This window comes from Hakea prostrata, chromosome 4, assembly GCF_041222555.1.
Source record: "Hakea prostrata isolate BN-2017 chromosome 4, UWA_Hpros_2, whole genome shotgun sequence".
Lineage (NCBI taxonomy): Eukaryota > Viridiplantae > Streptophyta > Magnoliopsida > Proteales > Proteaceae > Hakea > Hakea prostrata.
This window is the reverse complement of record NC_142603.1, coordinates 27,581,736-27,596,965: the sequence shown is the minus strand read 5'-3', so window position 1 is coordinate 27,596,965 and position 15,230 is coordinate 27,581,736. Positions and strand designations below refer to the sequence as shown.

The window sequence follows — 15,230 nt, the reverse complement described above, 5'->3', positions numbered from 1 at the left end:
AAATGGAAACTAGCTGAAATATGACACTAGCATGCTAAGCAAATGGGAAATGGAAACAACTAATAAGATGTTCCTCTGTAAACCACCCAAGCAACTAAAATACCTGAAATATAATAATACTAATAGTATAACTAACATTACCAATTCCAACCCTTCCTAAATCGGGAAACTGGTTTAGGCCCAGTTCTTGGTCCGAATTTCCAAAGTGGATCATGTTGGCCAGCCAGGCCAAGGCTACTACATCAAACACTTCAACACGACCCGCATGAAGCTTGACCATTCAAGCTGCTGTTCTTACTCAACGTTCGGGCAGTTCTTATAATTCATGAGCAACTAGAATTGCGTTATTCTTACAGCTCTGGATGTAAATCATGCAGTGTCAATACTGTCACTTCAGAACTTCTTGAAGAAATTTTCCCTAGCCATGGAGAATGGGAGGCCTAAGAGTGACAACACACCCTAACAAATTTTTAATATCTCTTGTAGTACAACAACGATATAATTATGGGTAACTGCTTAACAAGAATCAAAAATTTAGACAATATGAAGAAACAAGAAGAAACATTTTAAGAAACATCACATACAAGAATCTACACCTAAAACCACATCAGTACTAGCAGCATCAGAAGTTCTAGGAAAAACCAGGTGAAAAATTAATACAAATCCACTACAGGCAGTAAGAAATTCTAGAAATAGCAGCACTCACAGAAATACCCAAAAAAAAATGTAATTCACTTCTAAACAAAAGGAATAAAGAATGTAATTTCTGAAAACCAAGTTTCTATTCTGAACTAATCTCCAATTATGGAACTGATATGCACACTTTAAAATTTGTTTTCATATCCATTTCAAGTAAACTAGATCAAAAAACAAACTTGCTTACATAACAGGATTGGAACAAGCATGGAGCTAAAGATAGCATGAGGAGTACTAGAGTCAGAAGCAGTGGGGGAAAAAGGAAAATTTGAATCGCAGAAAGAAAAAAGCATAAAAATTTGCAGGGAGAAGAAGAAAACAGAGTTGCAAGGTGTTGAAATTTTGAGAGATATTGCTCAGAAGGTATATTTCATTCATAGGCCCCGATGGGGTATTTATAGTTACAATCGGAGTAAATCTCACTCTAAGTGGGAAAAGAAATACAAAAAACAAGTAGATAAACTAATATTAGACTTATTAGGAAACCAATCTAACACCAAGTAGAAAACCAATATAGAAAATATAAGATAATAAAATATAATTAAAATAGGAGATTTAAAGGGGAAGTCTATTCCAATCAGGAAACCTCAGTCCTACTTTCCAACGCTCCCCCTCAAGTTGAGGCATGTATATCACACATGCTCAACTTGGTCAAAATAGGATGAGACATCTATTCAGGTAAATATCTACAACTTGATCTTCATACTTCACAAATTAATGACTGCTTTCCAATTTTCTTTGATAAAATGTCTGTCAATTTCACTTGCTTCATCCTCATCTCTGCCGCAACTTTAGGTCTCTGGGAAGAACGTCCAAGGAAAAAAGTAAAATCTTCAAGTATCAAGAAGACCTATTTCTATGCAAATCTGAGGGGAAATATATTTTAGGGGGTAACAACTGCTATGGTAGTATGGTACAGTAGGAAAAATGAAACTTTAGATCTGCAATAATGTTAGATTTCTTAAGGGAAAATTTGTCAAGGTAAGGGATAATTTCCAAAGGTAATAGAGATCAGGTTTTGCACAAGTCAGACGTCAAATCTACAGCAAGGTTAGATCTCCAACATGGAAGATTGTAAAGGTAAAAGTCAAATCTTCAAGGGTAAACGAGATCAGGTTCTGCGCAGGTCAAAAACGTTAGATCTATAGCAATATCATATCTCCAAAGTGGATGATGCCAAGGTAAGGGGCAAATTTCCGAATGTAATCAAGATCAAGTATTGCGTAAGTCTAAAAAAGGCATTCCAATAAGAAGAAAATTGATTGAATCTAACGCAAACGAAACGGAAGCACAATACAACAAATCTTTAAAAAAAAATAAAAAAAAAAAAAATAAAAAATAAAAAGAATAAAATCTAAAAGGTTCATGGGAATCTTCTTAATTAAACTAAGGTCCAACTTTCAAACTTAAACGATTCTCAAAAAGGCAAACTCAAGAAGGCTCTAATACCATGTTGAAATTTTTAGAGATACTGCTCAAAAGGTATATTTCATTCATAGGCCCCAATAGGGTATTTATGGTTACAATATGAGTAAATCTCATTCTACATAGGAAAATAAATACAAAAATCAAGTAAATAAACTAATCTTAGACTTATTAAGAAACCAATCTAACACCAAATAGAAAATCAATATAGAAAATATATAATAATAAAATATAATTAAAATAAGGGGAACTCTATTCCAATTAGGAAACCTCAGTCATACTTCCAAGTTCCAACAAAAGGTAAAATTGGGGGGGGGGGGGGGAAGTCATAGGAAGAAAAAGGGGGGAAGAAAAGAAAAAAGCCATAGAATACCTAACACTAAAGTATTTAAATCTCAGAATATTACATCAAAGGAGTGTGTACAACCACCCACACAGAATTATTAAATTTCTTATCACATCACATGTGTGTATACAGCCTGATTAAAATCCTCTGTTATGCACATCTCTATACTACGCACACAGTGCACCACAACAAGGCAACACTTGGATTATTCGAATACCAATCCATGTTTTGCTTTGTGGTGGTGCACTATTTTGCACAACAGAGAGATGTTGATGTGAACAAGGGCCCACCCCACCAAAACCTAGTAGTGGGCCCAAGGCCACTCCAAGGTGGCGTACCTAGGGCTGGCCAAACCCCTAAAATAGTCATTTTTTAGCCCTGATTAGAGGCTGACTTTAATATCAGAATTTTTGTTTTGATTTTGAGTCAATTCATGTTTTGATGTCATAGTTTGAGTTGGTAGTTGAGTTCTTGAGTCCAAAGGAGTCTTATAAATAATTAGGTATTTTATTTCAAGAAGGGTTCTTTCATTTTACATGCTTGTTATTCAGTTGTAAAGAGTATCCTAGCCTATGAAGGAAACCTTAGTTTAGTCTGTTTCTAAAAGTCCTAGTTGAGTCTAAGCAGAGTTCCCAAATAGAGTAAGATTCTTTCTTTCTCGATGTAAGGCTATAAAGAAGCCACTCTACCATTGTAAACATTGAATAAAGATTGAAGATTACTTGTGGGAAACAAGTTGTGGTTCTCTTGGGAGGGCCAAAATTTCAATTAAACCACAATTTCCTAAGAAACCAAGACAGAACCATGGGTTAGTTGTAAAAGTCCCCCAAGTTTCAACAATACTTCAGAAATTTGGCCAATTTATGACCAGTTTTAACCAATTTTCAACCAACCCAATTTCAGCAGTTTTGGCAAGTTTCAACCAGCCCATCACACATTGAGGTTTACCAAAAATTCCTTGTTTCAACATGGTTTTATCCTTATAAGGTCTAAGACCAAAGAGAAATATTGAAGGGAACGGTGGGTTAATTCTCAATCTCCTACTCATGTTGCGTTTACCATTCCTCTTTGCTCAACTTCCATTCCCAACAATGCCGCTGAGGCCATGCCTGACTCAAAGAGTCAAAAGTAGAAGGAAGCCATTTCTAAAGAAATTGTGGCTCTTGAAAAGAACGGTACCTAGAAACTGGGAAAGCAACTCAAGGGAAGAGTTCCAATTGGAAGTTGGTGGATCTGCAGAATGAAGTATTAGTGAAATAGTGAGATCAAGAGGAACAACGCAAAGTTGGTGGCCAAAGGGTACAGTCAAGAGTATAGATAAGCTATCAAAAAACATTGACTCGTATAACTAAAGATTATTTTTGAGGGTCCTCCTTTCATTGAAGCAAATATAGATTTTCGACAAGCATCATTGTATCATATAGATGCAAAGAATACTTCCCTCCATGTTCAATTATAGGGAAAGGGTGCATGCAACCCCTTCCTGACTTTCTCATAGAGAAAGAGAAGGTATGTCTCACCAATAAGGTTTTATATAATATAAAACTGTCTCCAAAAGCTCTGGCGAGCTAATTTAAGAATGGCTTCCCAAAATCAAGCTTATTATGGATTATCTACAAGGCGTGCTAATTGTACTATTATAGCCCTTATTGTCTATGTTTATGACATTGTAATGAGATGACAAAGATGAGGTAGCTTGGCTAACGATAAATGTGTCTTCATCCAATCCAGATTTGTAATTAGACATTTATGTTCTTTTAATTTTTAATAAATTCATATTCATCATTCAAATATTGTGAGAAAAGTGTGTCCATGTATTTTTACTAAATTGGTAGTCATGATTAGGATTTGGGTTTGGGCAGCCCTCAGCATATCACATTTGGAATGCCTAGTCACAGTGGGGACAAGGTACAAATGTCAGTAAACATAAATGTGCATGTTGGGGAACAATCTAATTATATTTATCCTACACATAGTACTACCAATTGTATGGAAGGAGTAAATATGCTTCACCTTGACCTTATATCTAATGGAATATTTGTCTTCATAGCACTCACTTTATGCTTTGGATGACTAAAGTTTGAGTAACCCTACGCCAATATTCTATGAATAGGAATATGGACTACGGGTGACCATGTAATCCGACAAAGTATCCACTACCCGGTGCAAGAGACATTTAAATTGGAATCCAAGTGCATAATCAATTCATAAATTGGCACCAATGGATTCAAAAAATGATTTTGATTTACATTACTATCATTATAAAACATATTTATTTATTATGCATAGATGTTCTATTGGATTTTTTAAAAATTAACTATGTGCACTTGGACTCCTAAATGGGCCTCAAACAGACCTTGAGAGGTTGGCAGTAATTAATTATGTGCCCCATAGTCTATTCTGTAAATATTAAAAATGGAAGGTCTTGTATATAATGATGTAAAGTTATAGGGGCTTTCTATGAATACATAATTATATTGAATTTAAGGGGTGAATGAAAATAAACAATTTTCTGATTAACCAAGGCTTTTGGCAAATTTTGTATTTATGTTTATAACCCATTTATGATTTATGAATAATCAACTATGACAATAGCTTTATGAGTGATAAACAATAATTGCTTGGTTAATTCTAAAAATAATATATTATATAACAATCAATAGGTCTGTTACAGTTGGGTGAAAAATGCATTATCGTTTTGTTTCGCTTTTCTTGGTTTTAGTTAGTTTTAACATCACTAAAATATTACAAAAGTGGAGATGGGAGCACAGTGGAGGTTGGAGTGAGAGAAAAGCAACGTATTGTTCTAATTTTTGGTAACTTTACCATTTAACCCCTCCTTAAGTAATAATTTAGCATATGTTCATTACTAGTACCCTCAAAAACAAAAATTAACGATCTATGGTGATAAATCATTCACAGCCCTTGATCTATTTATGAATTTATGTTTAAATCAATTTATTTTGATGATAGACAAGTCATAAATCACCAAATACCTCTGTTTATACTTAGAAATCAAATAATCATAAATTTAAAATGTACCAGAGAGAACATGTGTAATTAATTAATTATTAATTATTAATTTTTCCCTTTAGATTATGCTTCTTCACTGTTTGAGTCAAACACATCGCAATCAGACCAGGCAAGGAAGAGGAATTACGCTCACAATCTATAAACATTAAAAATGGAAGGTCATGTATATATGTAAAGTAACAGGGGCTTTCTATAAACACATAATTATTGAATTAAGTGGAGAGTGAATATAAATACTTATCTAATTAACTCTTAAGCATAATTAACTAACTAGTAATTATTAATTTGCATTTTGGATTCTGCTGCATTGCTGTTTAAGTCAAACTAGGATATTGAAATCAGACTAGGCAAGGAAGAGGAATCACAATCACATTAGGACTTAACTGGCCAATTTCCTAATTGAAGACACACTATGAGGGGGTGCAGAACATTGTTGGCTTTCACTATTCGAGTCAAACTAGGAAATCATAATCAGAACAGGCAAGGAAAGAGGAATTGGAACGGCTTTCTCTATTTGAGTCAAACTAGGAAATCAATATCGGACAAAGGCAAGGAAAGCAGATCCAATTTGCAGATATGCCCCTCGGAGAAATCCTAGATTTTAGCTGTTCAAGAAATTGATATTACACGCAAGGAACTTCAAGAATACCTAACATGATTGGGTAGAGGAAGTATCAGTAGGAGCAACACTTCGAGGCTCTTCAGGTATTCAGCTTTCCTATGTGCTCAACAAGTTTCTCTTGTTAAGCAAATTCACAAACGATGAGAAAGTTATGGTTCTTCTCTTGTTAAGCAAATTCACAAACGATGAGAAAGTTATGGTTCTTCTCTTGTTAATGGAGATAAATACCAAAGGCTGGTCGGGAAACACATTTATCTACACATGCTTTGTTAATATATGTGATATTTTCCACTTCAGTGGTAATCATTCTATGTCATGTCCACCCCAGATTGGATAAGATCTGACTTTATTCTTTCCAAAATCACAGGGAACTTCTTCCCAAGCTGGTTCAATCTTCCCTTATTCTTTCTCTTCTCCCTTCTTTATTCACATCTCCTTCTTGGTCTTGGGTTGATTGTTAGCGTTAACTTTCTAATTGACGCATCTGTCATATGGTAGCAGAGCATTAAGTCTGATCTCATGTGAAGATAACCATTGCAGTTTGAGAGTCATCTTGATATCTCTATTACACCTGCAGCAAACCGTTTTTGCCCATCGATATCTCTATTACACCTGCAGCAAACCATTATTCCCTTATTCTTTCTCTTCTCCCTTCTTTATTCACATCTCCTTCTTGGTCTTGGGTTGATTATTAGCGTGAACTTTCTAATTGGTGCATCTGTCATATGGTAGCAGAGCATTAAGTCTGACCTCATGTGAAGATAACCATTGCAGTTTGAGAGTCATCTTGATATCTCTATTACACCTGCAGCAAACCGTTATTGCCCATCGCTAGCTAGTCTACTAAGAGACTTGCTGTTCAAGCTATGATGGATTAAACTATTTACTGCCCTATTTTATCAAGATCATGCCTACAGCAACTGTTTCTGGAAATTCTTGAAGTCCCTCTTGCAGGTTAAGAGTTCATTTGTGCCTTAGGATGCTTCTGATCTGCTGATAGGTTATGGTAAAAGTTTCAATGCAGTTTCAGAGTCAAATTCAGATTCAGATTTGTTAAGATGTTCATACTTTGAGATGATTGTTGGCCATTATTTTCTATCGTGGAAAGGTGCACTGGAAATTATTGGAATCTGGTTAGAATGCTACTTTTGGCAATTGTTTTGTTTAATCCATGCCCAGTGCTACACGTAAAGGGGAGATTTAAGGCTTATTCCCTATCTGTTCAAGACTTTGATCTGAAACAGCAAAAATAACTACCTGTTGGTCCGTAGTAACCTATACTACCTATTTGGTTACAGTAACAACTACGTACTAGGTCCACAATAACTCATGCTACTTTTTACCAACCCACACTTTTACCTACTACTTCCCTTCTTGCGAAGAGCTTATCTGCGGGCATCAGAGCTGCACTTTTATCTATTTGTTTCAACATTGGAACTTCACTTTTCATCTACTTGCGTGGACGTTGGAGCTGCACTTTTATCTACTTGTGTGGACATTGGAGCTACACTTTTATCTTCTCGGAGACACCTGCCTACACTACTTACCTCTTGTGATGTAGCCATTGGAGATGCTACACTTTTGAGGTAATTGCTACTTGCCACTTACTACTAATGGCATTATTAGGATAGTGCCTTGATATTATTGTTGCTGCAATGCTTGTGGAAGTAATTCTTGTTCACTACCGCCTATTGTTCCCATTATTGGACTGTTTGTTCAAAACGAAGATTATTAAGATGTTATTGATTATCTTCTAGGTGAACTCCTCTTGCTGTTAACCAGCGTCTGCTATTGCTATTGATACTCAAGATTATGAAGCTTGAATATATGTTCATGTTATTCCACGCTGGAGCCTTGCATATGTATATTCCAGCTTGAGGGAGCATGTTATGATATGTATTGATTTACCACTTCAGTGGTAACCACACTATGTGGGGTCCACCCCATATTGGGTTAGATCTGATTTTATTATGTCCAGAATCACAGCAAGCTTCTTCCAAGCTGGTTCAATCTTCCCTTATTCTTCTTTCTCTTCTCCCTTCTTTCTTCACCGCTCCTTCATGGTCTTGGGTTGATTATTAATGCAAACTCTCTAAATTGCTACATTTGTTGCATGCTTCATCCAGATACTTATGATGCAGTAGGAGTTGAGTCAGTTTACACATGCTCCTAAAGTGAATTATTAGACGTTGTCTACCGCATTCTTAGATATTTAAAGTCCTCTCCAAGGAAAGAAGTAACGTATGCCAGGCACAAGCACTTGAGAGTTGAAGGTTCCACAAGTGTTGACTAGGTTAGATCCATCTCAAACAAAAGGCTGAATCTAGCTATTTCACACTGAAGGTATACAATCTTATTTCATTTATAGCAATTCTGGCAAAAAAATTCTGAAATGTGGAAACTTTTTGAGGGTCATTCAATGGGTTTAAGGTCAAGTTAATTCCTAAAACTTCATGGAAACTCTATTTCAGTCCATATAAACACGTCACATTGCAAAAATTACCCAGAATTGGTGTTAAGATGTGCACCCCCTTGACTTGAAGTATATGGTTGAATCCACATGCATAATTAGACATTATAAATAGTTTAAGTACTAGAGAATATAAATAATAAGCAATTTAAACAAGAATGAAGTAACTCATTTGAAAATACTGTCAAAGCTTATGTGAATAAATAAGTTTAGAAGGCATCATCATATCACTACCCTCCTAAAGTCCTAATACAGTTGTCCAGTAATTAGTAAATACCTATACTAACTATTATGCCATCTAGGATCGCACTAAAGGTCTCACAGACCCTACTCGCATTATTCTCTGATTGTAGGACATTAATGCCACACCATAGCTTGTTGGAAGAAACAAGTATCACCCTCCAAAGTTGAGATATTAATAAATATATATATATATATATATATACACACTAAAGATAACCTATCCTAGGATATGGATCACTATGAAGAAATCTACTGATCCACTGTGGTACAAGTCATATGATGCTGCTGATAGTGATGTCGTCCATAAAAGACTATCGAGTACGCCCTTCTAAATGGAAGTCATACTCATTTACTGAAACAATTTTTTTCTTTTTTCTTTTTTCTTTTTTCAAACTACCATTTCATTTTGGACACATTAAATTTTCACATTTTCTGTTCCATCAAGTTTTGAAACCGTAAGGAGTTAGAGTTTGACACTAAAGAACCTATGCAGTTCTACTGTTATAAAACGCAGCTATAAGCATTACACACAGTCCAATGCAACACAACAAAGTGGACTGGCAATTCATCAAGGAGAAGTTATACTCCTAGCTGTATTTGCACCCCTTTTGTAAGATCGGTGATCAGGTGGTAGATATCTTCACCTAGGGGCTTACAAGATGGGAATTCATGACATCTATTCTCCAATTAAGGGGGAGTGTGACAGTTTGTATAGCAAGGATACTTTAGGAACTAGCTTCTTTACTATTTGCCTTATATTTTATATTTCGTTCTTCTTTCTTTCTTTTTTTGGCTTCTAGCTCTGAAGGGAGGTGTACATAATTTTTTTCATTTAGATAATGAAGTAATAAATGTGTGAAGAACACCTCTGACGCACCAGATTCTACCAAACTCACTCTCCTCTCCTTTTTCATTGTGTTCTTCTTCTTCACTCTTCTTCTAACCTAATCTCCTGATTTCCAACTTTTTCTTCCTTTGGTTTCTCAAAAAAAAAGAAGAGTAACGATTCAGCTGATGCATTTTACGGTTTTACCAGTGGCAACCCTACCACTTAAAACAGTTATGAATGATTGTTCTAAAGTCACATAGAACCTAAACAAGCTTAAAATCTGGGATTAGGCTTCTAACCATGGTGGGAGATCTCGCGAGATATCTCGTTTTTTCCCCTTGGCGAGACGAGATGGAGGTCGAGATCTGCGAGTTGGGATATCTCGCTCGAGATCTCGCCATATCTCACCATATCTCGCCATATCTCGCCATGTCTCATCATATCTCGCCCACGATCTCGCTAGAACTCTCAATTTTTGCCTTTTTTTGTGGATTTTGGTTGAATTTTCACTTGCAACTACTCTTAGCACATCTACAATAAGGAAGATCAATCATTCTCTACTTGTCTTATGAATTTATGATTTAATGACTTATATAGAACTTCTAATGGTTGTATAATTATTTTATTCTTGAAAATTGAGATTGTGATACTCATATGGATGGAATTTTGATAACATTTAAGTTAGTTGATGCATTTGATATACTTGCTTTTCATTTATATGCTTTAAAGGTTCTATATTACATGTTGTATAACATTGCATTCCCTAATCCTACTACATTTTGGTTTCACACTATGGGTAGACTTAGAAATCATACATAGAGTTGTTTCTGACAAATCCAAGGCCACCAACATATTCAAAAGGCCTTAAATAAGCTAAATACCAAGTTTCAACCCAATTGGGACCCTAAAACCCACCGAGATGGGCCACCGAGTTGACGCCAAAAAATTGTATATCTCGACCGAGATCTCACCGAGATGGTCGAGATCTCTCTTTTTCAAGGTGGCGAGATCTCTCGAGAGAGAGCGAGATCTTCTACCATTACTATTAAGGGTAAACCAACAAGAAGCCACCTTATCAACTGTGAGATTAACTACGATCAGTTAAGAGCAGTTGTCAAGGACAAATTAATATATCTAGTTAAACATCAAACGGCATGAAAACCAACATGCAATCACATGTTCACACCAGAAAATTACATGACAAACTGTCGAATCAGCGTAGATGAATCTTACTAACATATCAAAGCATAAGAGTTCTTCAACACCACTCTATGTTTCATGCATCATAAGCTTTCGTTCTATGGAAACTTGCAAGATAAGACAAATCTAGTCCTCAATGATGAGTTTAAAGAAATAATACTTCAAAACAGAAATCTGTTTGTACGTAGTTTATCAAAGAAATATAGTCAATCATAAACAAAATATGGAGACTACCAAGCGTTCTCTCTCAGACGGTCTTCCAGCAAAGCAGCTAGCTTTTATTCTCTTTATAGCTACATCAGAGCCTTTCCACTTTCCATGGTAAACAGATCCATATGTCCCAGAACCCAATTCTCGAATTTCCTCAAGGTCATCATTTTTTATTGTCTACACAAGGGGGGGGAGGGGAATTATTTCCAAATTGATAATTAGAAAAGGTAGAATAAATATATTGATGAATAAAGGAGATGATAAAAGAATACCTGCAACCCTTTAGACAAAGCTTCTTCCTCTGCCTTAGTTGGCTCAATATTGGAATTCTTTGAATGGTCACCATCAGAATCATGCTCCAGCTCAACACGGTTGATCTATGACCACAGTACAATTGAAGTCAATAGCCAGTAGATTAAATTATAAAGAACATCCACTTCCAAACAAGAAAAAGAACTTTTGCAGCATTAATTCTCACAGCAGATTCTAATTCATGCGAAGCTTCTTCTTTGGTTGTCAGATCATGCAGAACATCACCATCGGCTTTTCCTTTTGCTATAGCTTCTACCTCCTCAACACTCTCTAAAGCAGCCTTTTTCAGGGAAGCAATCAACTCAGGTAAGTAACTCAAACGTCTAGCTGAAAGATCTTCATTCTCAACTGCAGCATGAACATCAGTTTCACCATGTTTAACATCTTCACCATGTGCTTCAGCAGGCCTAATGTCACTTGAAACAATATGGTCATCCCCATTCTTCTCACTGAGCTCTATATTTTCATTTGAAGAAGTAGTTACCAGGGTGGACTTTCCAGCAGTTCCCATATGCTTTTGTTCAGGACCCTCACCCAGAATATTTTTCTCTTCCATCAATACTCCAACAGCACTGCTATTGCTTGGCCCTGCAGTGCAACCTGAAGCTGCTGAAGCACCAACCTTGTCAATTACAGCCAATGATGAAGACACCATTCGCAGATGTTCCATTGAAATGGGATGGTTTACAATGTCCGATTCAGTTCGACCAAGATCTAGAGCAACATTATGGTTTTCATGACTCAGTGTGTGTGCGTTAAAGTTTGGAAGACAGCCATGGGAAAATTCAGGAGGTGGAGATCCATCAAAAGCATATACTTTTTGAGAAGGCCCAGCCCAGGCATTTGGATTATCCATCGCAATATGAAACTGAGGACTACCATCTTGATTACCCCTCATGAAACCCGAGTTAACAGTACCATTAGCTTGAGGCAACAAGGTTGAAGGCTCATAAGATGACGCACCATGCAGTGGATTCTGCACTTTTCTCCATAAAGTAGGCCCAGTGGGAGGAACAGGTCCAGCAGCAGGTGTTCCAGGTGCAGGTGCAGGTGCAGGTGCAGGGGGCACCTGATAAAGATTCTCTGTTCCATAAGCCTGAGGGAAGTTCCCATAACGGACTCCGTGGTCTTCAGGTGCAGGAATACGAACGTGAAGTCCAGCTCCAACAGTTTGGTCATGGAATCCTTCAATCCCCATTTCAGGTGCAGATAGAACATACCGTGGGTCTTCATGATTGATACAATTGGAAGATACATGATGACCGTCACAGCAATTACCATGTGGAATAGCAAAATTCACATTAGCAGCACCATCCACAATGTAGTGATGATCACCCATGCGTCCAGCTCCAGGAACAAGTGTTCTAGGTTCTTCAGCCCTATGGTTTAATTGGTGGTGTAAGACCCAACTTCTTTCATGACTATGAACTTCATTGTAGAAAGATCGAGCATCATTTTGCTCCATATTCAAAGCGTAGTCTCTGCTGGAAGCACAATCAGCACATGAATTAGAAAATTGGTGGAATTCATTGCCCATGCTCGGGTGCTCCAAATGTGGTTGCACACCATGTTTCCAGCGTGAATCTGGATACCGAGCAGCATCCGATGAAGTTTGATTTCTCGGGAAAGCCATTCGACAGTGCTCACAGATATTATTCCCTTCGACAACATTGTGCGAATGGGCCAAGTTACCAGGAAAACCAACCTTATCACTAGGAATGGAAGGAGGAAGCCATACAACGTTGTCAACATATTGCGGTTGATGATCATACTGGGTCTGTTGCCGGCCATATTCCTCACAAATCCTATCAAAGCCCTTGTCTTGTAACTCTCCAAATGGCATTCTATATCGGCCAGAAGATGGCGAAGATGGGTACTCTGGCACAGGCCGAGGATCATGATGTCCGTGGTGTCCTGGAGAGTAGTATTGAGGGCTCCATGGAGCCTCCATTTCATTGTACCTCGGAGCATGGGATTGTTGATGTGAACCAGTTCCTAGATGAGGAATGGTAAGATGATGTAAATTAAACTGCGGTAAGGGAATATCAAAATTCCGTTGGTTATGGAGACCAGCCTCAAGGCTAATTGGATTGAAGTATTGATCAGCCCCTAGAGGAGCCACCGTAGGGGATTCAGACAGTTGCTGTTGTGAATTCCTGAAATCAGGCCCATCATTCAGACTGTTCAATGCATCCACATACCTCCTTTCAGTTTCTCTCTCATCTGTATCAAAGTGTGAAGAAGCATCTTGATCAGGGTGTGAGAACAAAAATATCCTCAGCCTGGTAAATCCATCCCCAGCTCCCAACTTATCATATTCCTCCATCATATTCGTCACATCGTCATCGTTAACAACAGAAACCAAAGCATCGAGATCTTCATCAGGCTGCTGATATTTCAATAGAGCCGCCCCTTCGAAAAGCTCCATCATCCTAGCCATCAACTCCTCGTAAGTAATTTCCCTGGGTAAACTCACTATCCTAGTCTCTCCACCAACATATCTGAGCTTCCCATCCTGAGGTCTAGGCAAAATGCTACCTCCGAAGCTACATAGGAACTTGACACGAGGGCTTTCGTCGGCTGAACCTGGCGACTGCTGCGTTGCTTGGGCTGTGGCAGGTGTCTCCATCCTGTACACAGCCTGGTGCTGCTGGCGCTGATCAAGAAGTTTATCAGTCTGCGGGTAAGATCGTTCCAAGGGCCCAATTCCTTCAATACACATGAGGAGAATTCACAACCGATATCCAACAAACTTGATGAATTTTATCCCACATCCAAAACCCTGCAATCGAAGCTCTCGTAACCAAATCGAGAGGTTCACCAATGGGGAAGCTATGATTATAAAAGGCAATCCATTTCTTCCCCGGAGACGAAACTAAAAACAATTTAACTTGCTTTCCCGACATCAGGTGGCGTGCTTATTCTTCCGAGCAATCATCAAAACCCTCCCTTCCATTCAAAATCAACATCTGAAACGAAAAAGAATAACAAACCGAAAAATCAATCAAAGTTGCAGAATCCGAAACCCTATCTTCACATCCAGATCCAACAGAAGGGGAAATAAATAATCAAAAATAGAACCAATCGACTTAGTACCAAGTATTGTACCTGAGACCGGTTCCAATGCCAACAAAGAATCCCTGAATTCGAAATCTTATCAGCTAAACAAGGCGTTCTTCTCTATCTCTGAATCTCACTATCACTCTTCCCAAAACACAGAGTCGAGAGAAAAAGAGAAATCGCTGGCGATTCGGATACACAGAAATCCAATTAAGAACAAGAAACGATTTGGGAATTTAAGTCTCCAAGTTAATATGATGAAAGGGTTTGAAGTTGTTGTGGCAATGAAACACAGAGGAATCAAAAGGGAACCCTCTCTCTCTCTCTCTCGCTCTCTCTTGCCCTTTCTGATTTCTGTGTATGTGTGTGCCTATTAGCTTGTGAGGTGAAGAAGGAATGATGACGGATGACCGCCTTCGTCCCGTCTTGCCGTTGCAAGATGCGCTGTCGCACTGCCAGGTCGGTGCCATGTGGCGTGACTTCGTTGATCGAAGAGAGCATCAATTTATATCCATTCGCATTTTCCATCTTCTCCCTTCTCTTGCTTGCTTTTCTTTTCTTTTTTTCTTTCCTTTTTCTTTCTTTTTTTCTTTTTTTATTTTATTTTTATTTTATTTTATTTTATTTTATTTTATTTTATTTTTTTTTATTTTATTTTATTTTATCTCGTATTTTACTCTAATCATTCATTTTATTTTATTTTATTTTTAATCACCTTTTGTTCCTTTCTCATGTATTTCACACATAATCATTCATGTTCTAAAAAGTCCTTCTATGCCAATGA

General features: G+C 37.4%; 1 protein-coding gene across 1 annotated transcript in view; it reads right to left on the bottom strand.

Moving 5' to 3' along the window:
* Positions 1 to 14,906, bottom strand: part of LOC149018633 (kinase superfamily with octicosapeptide/Phox/Bem1p domain-containing protein) — a 40,465-nt gene extending 25,559 nt beyond the window's left edge. The window contains exons 1-4 of the mRNA XM_089152797.1: positions 14,495 to 14,906; positions 11,553 to 14,355; positions 11,347 to 11,451; positions 11,099 to 11,251 (exon numbers count right to left, since the gene is read on the bottom strand). Of these exons, the coding sequence (XP_089008923.1) occupies positions 11,099 to 11,251; positions 11,347 to 11,451; positions 11,553 to 14,108 (2,814 nt within the window). The 5' untranslated portion in view covers positions 14,109 to 14,355; positions 14,495 to 14,906. The remainder of the gene's footprint in view (positions 1 to 11,098; positions 11,252 to 11,346; positions 11,452 to 11,552; positions 14,356 to 14,494) is intronic.
* Positions 14,907 to 15,230: the final 324 nt, after the last annotated feature.